Here is a 16,688-nt window from a genome sequence, read left to right as displayed (position 1 = left end):
TGAACAGACCAGGCTGGGGGGGGGGGGGGGGGGTGAAGGAGAGCGAATGTGAAGAATGAAGACGAAGACGAAGATGAAGATGATGAATACTACAAATATGAATGGAAGAAAAGGCCTGGCTGCTGAGGACCACTCGAAGCCGACAATGAGAGAAGGTGGCTGCGGGTGGAGACGCGGGCCGTAGTTCACAACTTCAGGTTTAGCTGGACGACTTGGCAGCCCACGGAGTTACTTTTTGGCTCACAGTCGCCATCCTCGCTTATCATCGAGTGGCCTAAGCACTAGGACTAGTCTCAGCGTTGTTCTCTGACTCGTTCATTGTGCGTCTGACGTAGTAAGTAAGTCAACCGGCAACAATGCAGCAGTTCATCGTCACTTCTGGCATTACATTACTACGTATATTCCCCCCTCGCTATGCACACTTCAGACAGCAGACGTCGTACTTCTCCTATCTCAGAGTACGCATCATATCATGCTGATACGTGCAGAGAAATAAGATCCTTCAAGCCCCGCCCCCTTGGGCAGAAGCCGGACGATGATTCGGCGGCTTAGACCGCTAGGCAAGCGCTGATTGGTCCGGAATGGCGGGAAATGGGGGTTTCTTCAAGAAAAAAACCCCCACTTCAAGCCAATCATAAAATGAACCACTAATCAAAGCAGCCAATAGCAGCCCCCAGCAGGCAACACTGGCTTCGTTAGTCAGCGGATCTGGCCGCGGATCTTCCCAGTCGGGATTGGCCAACTTCTCAATTTTTGTCAGCAACGCTTCAAAATGGAAAATTCACGCCGAACTCCAAGAGAGTCCAAGACTCCAACTTGCTTTCGTCGGCAATTTGGATCGGCTGCGCTTGACCAGATCGGCTCTTCAAACTCTTACTCTGTACTCCGTACTCTGTAACTCTTTGACTGTGTCCGTAGTAATTACCTACGTACTATAAGTTAGTAAGTTAACTAATCAGATTCATTCCTGCTGAGGTATCTGTTACATCCATCGCGTCGGATTGGCCTGATGGTTTGTTTCGGCAGAGAGCATGCATGGTACCATTCGGTCCTTAGGTCTTACTGCTTCTCATGTTAAGTTGTTAACTAACTTAACTAGTGAGTGTACTGTGTTGCCTTATTTGGCAATAACGTATTGGATCCAATGGATTGTTGATCGACATCGACACGCTTCAACAAGTTAGAATGGCTCGAGCCACATTCAGTTGGAAATTCATGTCGCACGGAGCAGCAACTTGCCGGTTGACTTATGTAGTAATACAGTTCACGTGGAGGGAGGGATTATCTCCGTTCATACGGACTGCACTGATCAGACAATGCTCCCGTGTTGCAGTCGCACTACGTACTAACTTACAGTATGTAGTATATGCACATAGGCGAATGGAGTACGAGCCAAGTACGTACTACGTATGTCGCTGACACTGTACTACCCATGCAGCCCTCGAAAAGAGTACGAGTACGTGGGCCTGATGATCATGTCTAGTTAATTACTCTACCAACTCGCAGACTGGCCACCGTCTCGAGTCTACGCCAGAAAAATGGCAACATCCCAGTAATTAGACCGCACTGTCTTATAACTAACTAGTTACGTGCAATCAAGGATTACCCGATCGGCGTTCATTATGCGACTGGACTATAGGCCGTTAGTGCGTGGTTATCCATATCAGGTGACCATTGACAAGGACACTCGCGTAAAATCCAACTAAGCAGAATGTCGCGCCCGTTTACGACAACACAATCTTCTGAAAAGACTCGAATTTGTACGGAGTAATGAGGAGTGGTCTGGGCGTGGTCGCATTGATTTCATGAAAAGACTTTGCTGCGTCCTATTTGTCAGATTGTCCTACGTGCCGTGCACGCATTGTTGGCTGCCTGCAAAGAAGAGGTTCGTGTACACTTTGTGTACAGTGTAATCATGGCTGGCTGTCAGAGACTCGATGGAGACAGACCAGCCCAAAATGCGGATTAGGGAGTAACTTAACTAAGTTTACGGGATTGATTCCGTAAACCCTACCAGGGAAGCTCTCCTTCCTATGTTATCCACTGTTGGATCGTCTTTGCTACCAAAACAAGTCTCTCGACTGTCGCTAATTTTGCTTTTTTATCTTTAAGGTTGAAGGCTGGCCAGATTTGAGTTCAGAGCTTCTTGCTAAGCCCCGTTCTATGAGGAAACAAAACATGGGGTTCGAGCTATAGTGGAGTGAATGCGAATGATTTTAAGGGGGATTTCCCTTTATACTCTGCAGATAGTTATCTCTAGGATAAGAATCATAACGATGAACTACGTACTGAGCAATCGCCATCGCTGCCCCGCCGATCCTAGGCTCTCCACCGTCTGACTTCTGGGCACACCTGCAGCTCACTGTTTTCCTAGATCGTAGCACAAAACCAGCATTTGGACTGCTCCATCGCAGCAGTCTCATCCTATATAGATGGTATTGCGCAAATTTAAATGTCAAGTCTTTCTACCTTCGCCCTTGAGCCGCTTAATCTGAGGAGCCAGATCACTGGTAACTTATCGCTTGAACCAATACCAGCCCCAATAATAGGCCGACAAGCTTGTCCGAGCGCAGTCTTACGCAGAACCCAGACGTCTGGAACGTTCTTCTCTTCGCAGAGAAGATGCCTCACTAACTTAGTTATTGCCAGGGGAGAAATGTCGCCGGCCATTACGATGCGCTCGGATACGCTTGGATTGACATTTTTGGTGGCTATGACAAAGATTAAATATTAACTTAGTTTTGCAGATGTATGAACGAGTAGGAATGGCTGGATCATCTTCATTCACGCCCTTTTTGAGCTGGTGGTAACGAGTGGCTTGTTGCACAATACCGAGAAGCTCTTGCACCAGGGCTTGGTCGGCTATGGGCCATGGCATGCTATTAATAACAGTTACCCGACGGGACGGTCTCCCCACACCCCTTGGGAGCTCAGTGGCCAGGGTTAACATTGATTGTATGAGATCACTAAACAAACTCGATATGTATACAATCATAAGACCCCCCCAACAACAAATGTTGATTTTATTTTATAATAAATATGTAACTTATAATAAGGGATATATAAGCCAGTTTTTAGATCATTCTACACTATATTGGGGGTGTTAATGTAGATTGTAGAAATGTCAATTTTGTTAGCCATCTCATACAATTTTGACCTTGGCCGCTGAGTCCGGGTGGCCCTTGAGTCAACGACAGGGGGAAGCCACATAACGGGGAGCGCAAGATTTAGCCAACTGCCTGCTAGATTCCATAGCGGCTCGTCCAGGGTTCACAGCCTGCTATTATGTATGGTTGTCAAGAGGATGAGGATGGAGGAAATTCTCACTGAAACGATTGGTCACGTGATATTCATCATGTTTGCATTGTTTGTCCCGACTTTCACGGTGGTCCGCAATGCCAAGCTCAAATTTTGGATAATCCAATAGCTTCAACAACATCTCGACTCAATTCGACGAACATTATACTGGTCGCTGGTCACTATTTGAAATAATAGGTCAACAGGGTCTAGAGGTATCTTTAGTGAATTAAGTAGTTCCAAAGTTCAACCGTCATGGGCATCACGATTCTCGCCCCCGCAGTGGAAGATGCGGCCTCACACTACACTGATCGAGATTTCGAGGCACAAGACTCAGAGGGCGATGTGGACATGGACAGATTACAGATCAAACGGCCTCGTCTTGATCAAGCCTCGGGGTTTGGCACCGGAACTGTCGTTCCTGGTGAGACCGTCACCAACGATCCGCAATGGATGAGGTATGTTTTTTATCTTCTCATTTCCCGCAAAGATATAGATCTAACATGCAGTGTACAGAGGCCATGGAACATTCACCACCCCCTTCTCAACCTCCATCATCGCCACAGTCGCAGGCACAGTCTCCAAAACCAACAAATTATTGTCTGTCCACCCCCTACGAGCGCGCTACATGCCTGAAATCGGCGACCTCGTGGTCGGCCGCATCGTCGAAGTCCAAGCACGCAGGTGGAAAGTCGACATCGCCGCTCCGTTACTTGCGCAACTGCCCCTCTCCGCCATCAACTTACCAGGTGGTATTCTGCGCCGACGCACGAGCGCAGATGAACTACAAATGAGAAATTTCTTTGTTGAAGGAGACCTGGTCGTCGCCGAAGTGCAGAGTGTACATCAAGACGGGTCCGCAACCTTACATACTCGGTCGTTGAGTTATGGTAAACTACGGAATGGCGTATTTATGACCGTCACCGGAACGGGTGGTAGCGGTTCCGCTGTTAGCAAGAAAAGCAGCGCTGCTGCGTCGAATCTCGCTGCGCCGTCATCGGCAGCTGCCGTCGGAGGTGTCGTTCGATCGCGACGACAGAAATGGACCATCAACGCAGCCAATGGCGGCGGCGACATTGAAATAATTCTCGGCGTGAACGGATACATTTGGATCTCGAAACTCGCGGATGGCGCTGCCGCATCTACCACAGAGACAGTCTCAATCACCCGCATGGAAGAAATGGCCACTCACTCGATATATTCCAGTCAAAACAACGAGATCCCGCGCCAGACAAGACGCGAAATCGCGCGGTTGGCGGGATGCATCCGTGTCCTTGTTGAAGGCGGTGTGCGCATTGAGCACGATACGGTTATGTCGGCGTATAATGCTAGTTTAGAAGTTGATTTGGAGATGGCGGATCAGGAATATGATGCTGCTAAACCTGCCGTTTCGCAGGAAGGGCAGGATTATTTGGGTGGAGCGAAGGCGCAGCGTATTCTTGAGATGCTTGGTTAGCCACTGAGTGAGTCGACTATGTATGTATATATGCATTTTGATGGTGTTATGAAGATACCCTATAGATGATTATTGAAGAAATACCATTTGCCTTGACAGATAAAGTCTCATTCGTTTGGTTATTTCAATGTTACAGCGGAATCATGGAATTGAAATATTCATTTCGACACAGCTGCATGAATCTGCATATAAGGTTTCGAGCAAACCCGTATTCTTCACACAGCGGATGTTGAAATCCAAGTCCGCTCGAACTTCAGGTTTAATAAAGACTCTGGCTTATCATATAAATCATGGCAGGTTAATACGCTAAACCACCTAGGCATATATTTATCTACCTTCTCGCAACCCGTGAGCATCAGCTCACATAGGTACTGTAGCGGGACGAAAGCAAATACATACAGAGGGCCGTTCATAAATACTTGAACGAGACGGTGTATCTATAAAGGTACAAAATATATAGAAAATGGAGGCGTTCAATTGACACGTATCAACCTCGGAAGTCTAGACCTTATGGTAGGGCTGGTAGGGCTGGTGTTAAAGCTGGCCGTTTGACCGGGTCACATCAGACCCCTGAGTAGGTGCTGCCCAGAACAACGACAGCTGGTTATGTCTGAGTCAGTATGATCATGAAACCAACATTCAACTTTTCAAGCATGATGCAGCGCAGACTAGTACGGATTTCTGTAATATGAAGTACAACCCTCGGCCAAAGCAAAGGGCAGTGGATAGATACATGCCCGGTTTAGCCGAAAGCTTGAAACTTCCATGGTCAAATTATGCTTCTTGCTAAGTTGGCTACTGTTCTACCTAGGTACTTAGCTGTGGGACCACTAAGCCTCAGCTAGGAGTTCACGTCATTTACTGGCTACAAACACAAGCATCACATCATAACCACCCACCTTTTTGCGGACCAAGGAACCTTGCAGTTTTGCAATCTGCGAATAAAGGGAATGATTTCAGGAGGAAGACAAACGAGAAACTGGCCTGGTACCTCCATCATGATATCTCAGAACGGGGTTATTACTTTGACGGATGTCCTCGATGAGGAAGGAGTTTAGAAATATTACCCTGTCTCTTTTCGAGGAACATACCCCCCCAACCCAACATGTCCAGTCCATACACCCATGGGTCAATGTGACAGTCACAAACTATACAGATGTATGTTCCTACTCCAAAGAGATTCTATGGACAGCCTATGGCCTCGGAATATTCCTTCCGTTACTTTGCGTGATCAACGGGATCATTGCCTTTAACCCAGTCTGATCTGTTCAGTCATATATTTACAATTCTTCTTGAGATTGAGCTCAATATGGAGAGGCCGCATCTTATGTGACGAGCTATGATGGGGAGTCTAGTAGTCGGATGGAGTATTGAGACAGGTTCTTGGCAAGGCTAGACCAGTGTGGCATTGTTCTCACTAGTTACTACTAACTTATATACTAAGTATAATCAGGTTTCGAGCCATGTTGAAGAGGAGACCTCCGGAGAACATGGTTTCAAACACTCGCTATGCACGGTAGGAAGTACTAGGAACTCCTCCAAAGGCCCAGTCAAAAGGTCAACCACTTAGTATCCAGCATCACCGGCGGAGACGCTGTCAATGTGTCTGCGGGCCTCGTATTTGGCCTTCTCGGAGTCAATGAAGTCCAATCCTCGGGTCTCGACTTCACGGTCAATGAAAGCACCTGCAAATCCGGCCAAGAGCTCCTTGGCTTCTGCGTGGCTGGCGGGCTGGCCTGTAAAGACGATTACACGGGTGAGCATTCATTCATGCTAAACAAGGAAGGTAATAAAGGGGGCTGTCTTATTTTTTTACTCACCATTCGCCTCGCAGTGGCGCTCATAAGCCTTAGCAGCTTCGTAGGATGCGGCACCGGCAATCAATTCGTGAGAGAAGCTGGACTCATGCTTGGTGCTTTGGTATTCCTGGTAGGAGTTTGCCTGCTCGGAGTCGTCTAGAATAGCAAGGTCAAATATTAGTGCTTGTTCCCTTGTTGGGTGCACGGAGAGATAAGGATAGAAGACTTACCGCTGAACCAACCCATGGTGAAAGATGTATATGAAGATGTAGATAGATAAAATCAAGGGAGATGTAACTTGTGTAGATTATTTGAGCAACGAAAAAGCAGCAGCAGAGGAGGAGAGGGAGGGGGTGGCTTAAATACCCAAAACATCCCACTTCTCTTGGAGGGGTAAACCCATTATGACTACGTAGCATGTTTGGGAACTTATCTGAGCAACAACAAGTGGCGTTGTTTTAGATTTACTGACGATCCAGACATGGGGGATAAATTGGCGACTCATGTCTGGCGATGGGTGTTGAGGATGGAACGATTGGCTGTATATTCCCCGCCATGGCCAGCCACGATGCTTGTGCACAAAACCAGTTACCAAGCTACAGGACGCTAAGTGATAACTACGCCCTCACAAAGTAGGGGATTGGATGTTAAGCTTTCCTAGAAAGCTTAGCGGGGTTTGAAAGGTGGCTCGAATGTGGGCCGTAGTACTCCGTAACCTTGGAAATATATGGAGAAATCCCTCCGATGTACGTATTAATAGTTTTAGGGCTCGGTCTACGGAGTACTACGAGAGTACATACAGGCACCTATACATGTACGTGTGGATTAAATGGATAAACCTTTTGTTTAAATCTGGGATCGTGCTGACGGGATGTTTATGGACAGTTGTCCATTTATAACTAGGCACATACATTTCCAGTTTTTAGCAAGTGTACCTGTTGTCGTTTGAATTTGACAAGTCTTTGAGTTGGGTAACTAATGTTCAGTCGTCTCATGTACGATTCAGGACAGTCTAGGTAGTAAACAACATCAATCCCCAAGTCTGAAACGAAAGTACGTCGGCATGTATATTTCTCAAAGTGACTGTGGGAATTGGAATTGGTTCAACCATGGGACGGGACATGACAGCCCTTTATAGTTTGGCTTTGAAGAAATTATCTCAAGCTATTTCGCAACGGATTCTAGGCTGATCCAGGTTATCTGTTTCATATCCCAAATAGTCGCCTTTGCTGCGGACCGCACATATTAACAAGCCGTCAGGATTGCGCTGATAAGGGAGACAGACTCAAAGTTCCAATGCCCACATGAAAATGAGCTACCCGTATTCACCAACTTGCTGCGAGACTTAACGAGCAATAAAACTCTTTGCCAACAGATTGACTTGTAGAATGTATTGTCATCAGGTGTAAGCGCCGTGCATGTGTGCAGTGCATGCATATGTACGGCATAGTAAACGGCTTACTCGTAGTAGTTACGCGCGGATGGCTCGGCCAAAACCAGCCACCAACCTGTAATCAATTCTGCCTTAGCGAAAACCCTCGATTGACGCATCTAGACTTGTTATGTTAGTGACATGATCTTGACTTGCTAAGCTTCCCTTGGCTAGTGTGAAGCCGAAAGCGGTGTGGTTCACAATCATACTTCTATGATTGAGACTTCCTTTCTCTTATCGATAACTATACCATTGACTTTGCTTGTTTACCTACTCCCATGTATGGCCAAGTTCAAGTATCTAGATAGTTACGAAAGCAAGTTAGCGACTGGAGATCATAAATGATCACTTCAAGTGCTAGGCCATTAGCCCTAACCCTAACTGAAGTAAAATACAAAGCTTGGACGTCGCGCACAGGAAAATTGCTTCTCAGCCAAACGGTTCAGACGGTACTTTGATTATTGATACGAAGCTCTAAGTGAACCCATGGACTTGCGCATATATAGAGTACGCATGTTCACCATCGGCGAATTGTTCATTCAATAGCCCCAATTAGTCATCCGCATTTTTGGGTTCCAACTAACTAACTAAGTTAGTTAAGTTAGTTAACTAATGTAATTCGTATTTGTACGGTACCGGTAGACTCGTACATAACTCAACTATTCAACGTCGATTTTCACTTCTCACATCCATACTGCAAAATGCGCGAGCAATACAGTTCTCGGGTTGGATCGATCTGAATAGAGGCGGTGGAACTCATAGAGTGTTTAAGAACAGCATGAATATGGAGAATTACGAAGCCTCCGTCCGTGGCTCAGAGGACACAATTCAAAGTTCCGAGAGGTCCACACGTCGTCTTGATACTAGAAGTAACTCTCCAGCAACCGGGCCAATGCCCTCTAGAGTTTGCGATGGTTGTATCCGGTAAGCTCACTTTGATCACGTGGGAAGGATTGCTGCTAATTAGTGTTCTAGGAGAAAAGTCAAGTGTATGTCTGCAGCATTGAGCTCGATCTGGATGTATTCAACTAATTCGAGCCTTTGCTTCTAGGCGACCAAAAACGCCCTAGTTGCTCACGTTGCGTGGAGCATGGGATAATATGTACCTACTCCTCAATACGACGCAAGCCTGGACCCTTAAGAGGCTCACATCGCGTCAAGCGGTCAGAGAAAGTCCAAGAAGCTTCAGGTATTGACGACTCTATCCAGTGTTCTTGTACTATGATGCTGACACACGTGGACAGGCCGTCGGCGATATTATGCTAGCCCGCGAATGCAAGTCGACGATGACGCATATCTCGATGATTCAATGTCAACGTCCGGGGACTCCCCCGCTTCCTCGACGCTTCGGCCACGAGATGCTTCCAAAGAGCCAAACATCACCCAGTCTGCCAATTCGCTCGAGTGTGAAATCTCCCCATGGCAGGAAGAATATCTGTATGTACGCTCATTCGTCTTTGGCGAGATACTGGAGCTGACGGCGAGATCAAAAATTCAAGTCTTGACAAGTACTTCGACTTATTTAATGACGCCAACCCGATATTTTCTCGAGAAAACTTTCTGCACAGATATCGGAAGGCGCTATGCTGTCAAGATCTCATTTCCACGATGACCATAATTACGGCCAAGTTGATCGGCTTTGCCCTCGAAGGCCCAGACCTGGATGCCCGCATTGACCATCTGCTCAGTGCAAATCATCTAGAACTCGATATAATAGGGGACTCGCCAACTCTCGACCAGATGCGCAAAGCGTACATACTGGCATTCTATGAGTTTCATCAGTTTCCGGGCGACCAGTCGTGGATGCGTATGGGCAGGTTGACACGGATTGCTTATCGAGTAGGAATAGACAAGCTTGAGCGCCTCCCCACATTTTATTCTGATTGGGCTGCTATCAGCAAAGCCGAAATGCAGGAATGGAGACTGCTCTGGTGGTGCATCTATAAAGTCGATTCATATACGAACCTCGCAGCAGGTACACCTTATTTGATCAATAAGGACTTTATCAATACCGCCCTTCTGACGAGTCAATCAAGCACAATATTATCAAATGGGGGGTCAAATGACTGCAAAGAAGTATACTTACCAACCAGCTCCGAAGATTTGTGGGAAGTAATCCCTGCGTTAACTTCCAATCCGGATACATTTCTGGCAAATATTCATATAGTTACTGTGACCGCCATGCGCGATGTCGCCTTAGTTGGCCGCATATATTTCTTACGTGCACACGCGGACACAGTCGAGGCATTTAGTGAAGCTGGAAGACAGCTTTCGGCTCTTCGACTCGCACTTCCATTTGGGTGGCTCAACACAGATCGTAACGCCTTGGCAGGGGAATCCCAGCCAAATCATCACGCAAGACTAGTCACCATTTTTCATCTGTCCTTCGCGCAATTATTCATGGAGGTTCTAAATTGTAGAGGCGAAGAAGGCGAGGGATGGACACGAAGCTGGCAAAGAATCCTTGAAAATTGCCAGAACGTTGCAAGAGCGGCTGCTCGGTGGGATAGTTCGTTTTGTGTCAGAGTGGACCCAGCGATCAGTCTTGTTTTTCTCACGGCACTCATTTTCCTTGAAGTTCATAAGAAGACGAGTGTTAGTTCCGCCACAGTCAATTTGGAATCCATCATCAAGCAAGATCAGGCCATAATTCGCCTGCTCTTGGACCAATTTGCGAAGATCTGGACGCTACCGAGGCTTATCATATGTGAGAACAACCTGTGTGAAGATTCGGTTCTCGTTTCGCTTTTAGCTGACTCTAATATTCGTTTCTAGTGTCCTTCGAAAGCTTCAGAGAATCATTTTCTGGCGTTTCCGGTTCACTATCTCAACGTCAAATCAAAGCAATCCTGATGGGTTATAAAGGTCCATTGCACCCAAGATGGGTGCAATTCCTCGCTTCTGTTCGTACAATCGTGAACGATGCCGGCTAGTTAAGAAAATCATATCATAAAATTCCAGAAATCTAAAACAGTGATTCGTTGACGCTGGTGAAAGTGGGTAATCCGCTCTTATTATGTGGGCTGCTTGAAAGCTAGAAGTGATAGCCACCGGAGTAACGAGCTATATATAGACGTACTTGGACTCTTTTTCTCTCTTTAAACATTATCCTAACTCTACAGTAATCAATTCTAATGTGAGACCTAACCCGTCCTAGCCCAGGCTTTGTGAAGTTGTTCCGCGGACTAACTTCGAGTACCGGTATCGAACTCCGAGCACAACCATCATGCAGCAGGCTGACCTAAACAGCTAGCTCATCAACACTGTGATGTCAAAAGTCGATAGATTATTTGTTGAGATAGCCCCAACGAGTACCATCAAAATCAATTTCGAAGCTCAATATATCAATGTCATGTTCGGTAATATTTCTAGTCTACGATTATTATTACCATATCCTCAATGGACACTGAAGTTGTTATAGTCGGTGGTGGCCTATCCGGTCTAGTCTGGGTCTTTTTCTAGCAGAATATAGAGTGAAGGTAGGTGTTGCTTCGTGTTCCATGGAGTAATGGTTTAGTAACACCATTCTTCATAGTCAATTATCTTGGAGAAGGATGAAGAGATTATACAACATCCAAAACGAGCCGTTTTCACCAAATATTGCTATACAAAGCCTTTGGAAACTAGGTCTGTAGGGTTTATGCATCTAATCGACCATGAAGTCCTCCTGGCTTGCCATTCTGGCAAATCGGACAAGATCCTCAAGCTGTTTATGATCTGTTTTGGATATCAACATAATTACCCTGCAAACAGCATATATTCACTCACAATACGCCTGTAGTCACCGAAACCTGACCAATAGTGCCTGACCTGCAGTTAACTATGCTATGATATTTATAGCATGCCGTGATCAGGACGAATGAAATAAGTTGATAACCCACAGCCATGATATGAACATGTATGAACTGCGCCGCAGTAAACTGCATGGGGGATAGCATGCTTGTTACCCCTCACGGTGCCTAATCGGCACCCGAGCGCTTGTGTATATAGAGCGTAGGTCCTCGCAAGAATTCTTCGAAGACCGAGTGATTATCTCCGGACAATCTCATACCCATACGTTCGATTAAACGTAGAAAGAGTTTGTGTGCCTCCTGCCTAGTAACCGCTGCAGTACTACAAGTGTTCTGTAACCCGCACCATCCTTTACCGAACTATCATTCAACCAGGTCTTTACAACCTTTGAAATAAGTAGATGTATCTTTTATAGAGTCTAGAGCTAACTGGCTAGCTATAGTTCTTGAGATTAGTAATAGTAAATTGCGAAAGAGGAGCATCAACATGAGATCTGGAACAATCTGATCACAAATTACGTGCCGATTCCATCGCTATTTACAACTACTCCAACCAAAACACCTGCACCGCTCTCGGAGGCACAGTAGCCTGCAGCACAGAACCGTGAAGCGCGGACTGATCCATGAGGGTAACGTTATGACTGTTATCTGTCAAAAATGTGCTAACTCTCTTTCCGACCTTGAGTCCCTTCAAATCAATGGTGACCTCGTAGGGGAAATGGGCGGCATTAATCACAGGGATCGAGACGGTGCCGTTTTTATTCTCGTACGCGGAAACGTAGACATTCTCCACACTGCTGGTGGCGCCGATACGTACGGAACCGGGGCGTGCAAATCGGAAGTAGGATGCGAATGCCCATAGGCGTGAGGAGACTTCGTAGCTGTTGCCTGTGATTGAGATGAGGACGTTGTCGGCACCGCCACCGGCGCACCACCAGTGGTTGTAACCTGAGGTGTCGCTGTTTGTGAAGGCGTTGTGCATATAGAGAGCCCATTGGAGACCCTCACTGTATAGAGTTAGTTTCTTATCTTTAATGAAACATGCATACACCATGTAGGTATGTAAGACTTACGCAAGCTGACCGCTGACATCCCAGGTGGTGTTCCAGGGTCCAGAGCCCTAGATATAATTATCAGCACGATTCAAACCTCTTGACAAGATGCTTTGGAGGTCAAGGCTTACATCAGCCCACTCGGTCATAATGTTAGGTTTGTTTACAACATTGAACGGTCTCTCGGGGCTGCTCTGGTAGTTGTGCCATGTCTATTAATTTCCAGGTTAGCTTAAGGTGTTTCTTTGGAGAGGGAATAGAGAAAGAAGGGAGAGAGTTGGGCCTACAGCAACGTCAAACAAATTTTCACCACCTGCTTGCTGCACTTCATACAGGATATTTCTTTCTTGTCTCGCTCCCGTAGCGTCGCAACAACTGATGTCCAGGTTCGGGAACGCCTTTTTAACGGTTGGATACAGAATCTCTAAGAAATCCTTCGCCTGGAAGCCGTCAGACTCCATACTTTCGTACGTCACCGGGTTGAAATCCGGTTCATTCCACGCTCCGAGAAGGCTAATATCAATTCCCTCCGCCTTGTAGAACTTGACGTATTGCACGAGATAATCGGCGTACGCCTGACGCCAATCATGAGTGCAGTTGGTGCCCCGAACACCGCAGATTTGACCTCCGTCGTTTTCCGTGCCGACGGTCTTCATGCATCCCGGTGCAGACCACGCATTCGCATAGACATATAGTTCGGGGTTGTATTTCAGAGCCGTCTTGGTCAAGTTGAATTGACACGAATCACTGCCGTCCCAATGGTAATTGAAGGGTCCGGCTGGAGTCGCTGGGCAGGTTGGCAGGATTGTGCTGCCGAGAGAAGAACCAATATCGTTTCGAACGATGGAGAGTCCACCGATATTCTCATCGAAGAGAATTTTTGTCACTTCCTCTTGGTTCTCTGGAGTCAAGCCGGTCGTGGGGAATTGCTGACAGGCCCAGCCAAAGGCTCCTGAACATCCACCGCCAATCATTTCTTGGTATTTTTGGAACGCATTGACTTGGATGTTCGCCGATAGCGTCTGGGAATAGCTCCATGCCGAGGCACGGCCCAGGACAGCCAGAATAGGGATTGAGTGCCGCATATTGAGTCTCTCTAGAGCACCTGAGCACCTTAGGTAGGTATATAATTCAGGAAGGAATCCGATATACAGTCAAACGGACTATAAGAGACGATGAAACAATATGCTGATCGCGGGCAGCTCCATTCATTTATATATGTACGACCTGGGATATAAGTACTCATTTTATCCGCCTAAAACCTCCAAACTTTCTCTAATTGAATTGATCAGCAATGCAGCCAAGCAATTCAGACCTTGTAATTAACTATCCAGAGTACGCTTTGCGTTTTTTTTCTCTCGATCATCCCAACAGAAGTAAAACGCGGAGATCCTGGTCACCGGTTAAATCCCATAGCCGAGCTTGAAATATGGGGTTGAAGACTTTGGGGTTTGAGAGGGGTACCCTTGTCTAGTGACTCTACAGGGTAGTATAGGGTACGTAGTATGAAATATCTTAAGTGAAGCTAGCCTCTTTTCATATCAAGTATTTTAGGTCTCATTTCAAGAATGAATTGTCCAATGATATTTTAGAACCAACGAACTAGAAATTATCCACTATCTAGTGTCCACCGTTGTTGGACTGGGGACAAAAGCGAATAACAAAATAATATAGTCTTTAAACCTGCATGACGGTATAAATTAGGCTAAATGATTACCTGTAGTAGTCATATAAGTAAGATAGACTAAGATAGTCTGAACTTTTGACCGTTTTATTACATATCTAGCAGCTACAGTATGCGTTGGTTCTACACGGTCCCAGATCACGAAGCAGGGATTGGTGTAAGGCTAATCCAACAAGCCTATAAGGGTGAACTGATCAATATGGTAGAATAACTTCAAATTGATAACTGATATCCAAGACTATCTAATGGGGAAGACGTGCCATACTAATACCTAGGGAACCACGTAACACCTTCCATCCGAGATCAATGTGTATATACTCTGGAAGCACATCTGTCAGCCGGAACATTGAAATACCCTACAAAAATCACATAAATTACCACCCTCGTAACGGGGGCTCGTTTTTGGTCGAACGGTATATTTTCCGGTTCTCAACATCCTCAGGATCAATATATACCCCGTAATAACCTTTAAGAGCATCTACTGGGCAACACCAAGGGACTCGCTTAAAACACCAACCGAAAGACCCAAACACCAAGCAGACATGTTACAAGGACAAATATATGGGCTATCGCGAGTTCATGCCGGAAGCCGGTTGATTGATTGATTGATTCTTCATATAGCCGTCCCAGCCTCCCCACAGGCAGCTATGCGGCATGTGTCCTAATCTTGACCGCTAGCTCCGGTCCTGTATATAATTATATATGAAATAATTATGTATCTCAATAATTTAAAATGAAACAATAAGCTGGTGTGTGCTTGTTAAGCGTATCGCTGCTGCTCTAGCTAATATAGTAGCTATTAATGCCCCTTCTGTAATCGCGCCTTGGCGTAACTTAACCAAATACCTTATTTCAACTAGCAAGGGAGTTGATGTCTTCAGCGTCAGCGTAAGCAGGCCCATTTGTTATCATCCTCAATTACACCGACTTCAGTCAACGTCGCTTTATTCAGCCAATCCAGTATCACTTACCCTACAATGGATACAGACAATGTATGATATGACCTGCATGCCTAACCTTATCCCAGATCTATACGAGATGCTGAAAGTTACCGTCGCAGAATCCACCTCCGCCTTACACAGATGGACGCCCCTTTAACACGGATCCCCGCCCACCAAAATATGCTCTACCGGTATATCCCGATACTTCTCATACGAGCATCACAACTCCGCCCACCTTCCACGCTTTAGAACTGGATCACCGGGAGACGATCTTCCCTTCGGGCCCTTCCCCTATCTCGCCTGCTTTTGCGAAGGGAGTCTTGCGCTGGTGTTGTGTCGTTATTACTGGATTTTTGCTGGCGGCGTTCTGTGTCAATTTGTGGATTGGTTTGGCAATCCAACGCTGGCGATTTTAATATCTGTGCAGTAGCTGGTTGGGATGTTATATATAGAATAGGTATTAGCATTGCTGAACCGAATCTTGCACTGTGTGTGATCTGCGGTAGATGTATATCTTATGAAATGTACATGGAAGCACGATAGTAACTTCGACAGATGGTTGTCGCCAGCATTGTTCGATACGTATGATTAGAGGGTTAGAGATATTTGGTCAGAATCGTATATGCGAAGTTGGACCTATTACTTTACTCCCTTCAAATATTTCAAAGTTGATCCAGGCCCCCAAGAATCGCGAATATAAGGTCAATATCTGGGATTGGGGGATAGTTAGGACCATCAAAGTCACATTACTCATTATCCAGGCCGTTGGAAAGAAGACGAAAGTGCGCCATTTATGCACGAATAGACCTAGGTATGCTTTACAAACTTGTACTTTCTTCCTTTGCCGCTGCAAGTGCTGCAACAGTACCAGTCACGAAATACATCGAGCCAATACCCACTGGCGCGATCGTCATGGAAACTTGGGCACAAGTAAAGAGCATAAGCATCGCAAATCCATGCTCGGGGCTGATGGGGAACATCGGCGAAGCTCACTACATTCAGAATGATGAGGGGGTCATACTGGGTGTCGCATTTGATGAGCTGTGTCTGGAAGTAGATAGCAAAGTATCTAGTGCTATGAGAGAAATAGAAGCTCGGACGGACCGAAATAGGGGAGGGGGATGGCGCCGTTGGAGGTGATGCTTCTGGTTTCACTAAGAGAGGAGAGAATGCAGTTGGTCCGATGAAGTAATCTATGTACATGGACTTCGGGAGTATTAAGTCTAAGATGGTAGT

The 16,688-nt window shown here is 46.2% G+C and overlaps 5 protein-coding genes across 5 annotated transcripts; 3 read left to right on the top strand and 2 right to left on the bottom strand.

The window, feature by feature from the left end:
* Nucleotides 1-3,552: 3,552 nt before the first annotated feature.
* On the top strand, nucleotides 3,553-4,753 carry EYB26_009077 (uncharacterized protein; the record flags this gene model as incomplete). Its single annotated transcript, XM_054268328.1, has 2 exons — nucleotides 3,553-3,755; nucleotides 3,814-4,753. The coding sequence occupies 2 exons, from the start codon at nucleotides 3,553-3,555 to the stop codon at nucleotides 4,751-4,753; spliced, it is 1,143 nt and encodes a 380-aa protein (XP_054124303.1).
* A 1,566-nt stretch (nucleotides 4,754-6,319) lies between these two features.
* On the bottom strand, nucleotides 6,320-6,798 carry EYB26_009076 (uncharacterized protein; the record flags this gene model as incomplete). Its single annotated transcript, XM_054268327.1, has 3 exons — nucleotides 6,320-6,489; nucleotides 6,574-6,708; nucleotides 6,783-6,798. The coding sequence occupies 3 exons, from the start codon at nucleotides 6,796-6,798 to the stop codon at nucleotides 6,320-6,322; spliced, it is 321 nt and encodes a 106-aa protein (XP_054124302.1).
* A 1,970-nt stretch (nucleotides 6,799-8,768) lies between these two features.
* Nucleotides 8,769-10,917, top strand: EYB26_009075 (uncharacterized protein; the record flags this gene model as incomplete). The annotated part of the gene is made up of 6 exons (XM_054268326.1): nucleotides 8,769-8,908; nucleotides 8,960-8,973; nucleotides 9,036-9,173; nucleotides 9,229-9,421; nucleotides 9,484-10,691; nucleotides 10,760-10,917. The coding sequence occupies 6 exons, from the start codon at nucleotides 8,769-8,771 to the stop codon at nucleotides 10,915-10,917; spliced, it is 1,851 nt and encodes a 616-aa protein (XP_054124301.1).
* A 1,402-nt stretch (nucleotides 10,918-12,319) lies between these two features.
* EYB26_009074 (uncharacterized protein) lies at nucleotides 12,320-13,912 on the bottom strand (the record flags this gene model as incomplete). The annotated part of the gene is made up of 4 exons (XM_054268325.1): nucleotides 12,320-12,782; nucleotides 12,849-12,895; nucleotides 12,959-13,039; nucleotides 13,115-13,912. 4 exons carry the CDS (start codon nucleotides 13,910-13,912, stop codon nucleotides 12,320-12,322), a joined length of 1,389 nt encoding a protein of 462 aa, XP_054124300.1.
* Nucleotides 13,913-15,488: 1,576 nt separating this feature from the next.
* On the top strand, nucleotides 15,489-15,868 carry EYB26_009073 (uncharacterized protein; the record flags this gene model as incomplete). The annotated part of the gene is made up of 2 exons (XM_054268324.1): nucleotides 15,489-15,503; nucleotides 15,572-15,868. 2 exons carry the CDS (start codon nucleotides 15,489-15,491, stop codon nucleotides 15,866-15,868), a joined length of 312 nt encoding a protein of 103 aa, XP_054124299.1.
* Between the last annotated feature and the right edge of the window lie 820 nt (nucleotides 15,869-16,688).

This window comes from Talaromyces marneffei, chromosome 7 (genome assembly GCF_009556855.1).
Source record: "Talaromyces marneffei chromosome 7, complete sequence".
Lineage (NCBI taxonomy): Eukaryota > Fungi > Ascomycota > Eurotiomycetes > Eurotiales > Trichocomaceae > Talaromyces > Talaromyces marneffei.
The sequence above is the reverse complement of the archived record's forward strand: the minus strand, read 5'-3'. Positions and strand labels throughout refer to the sequence as shown.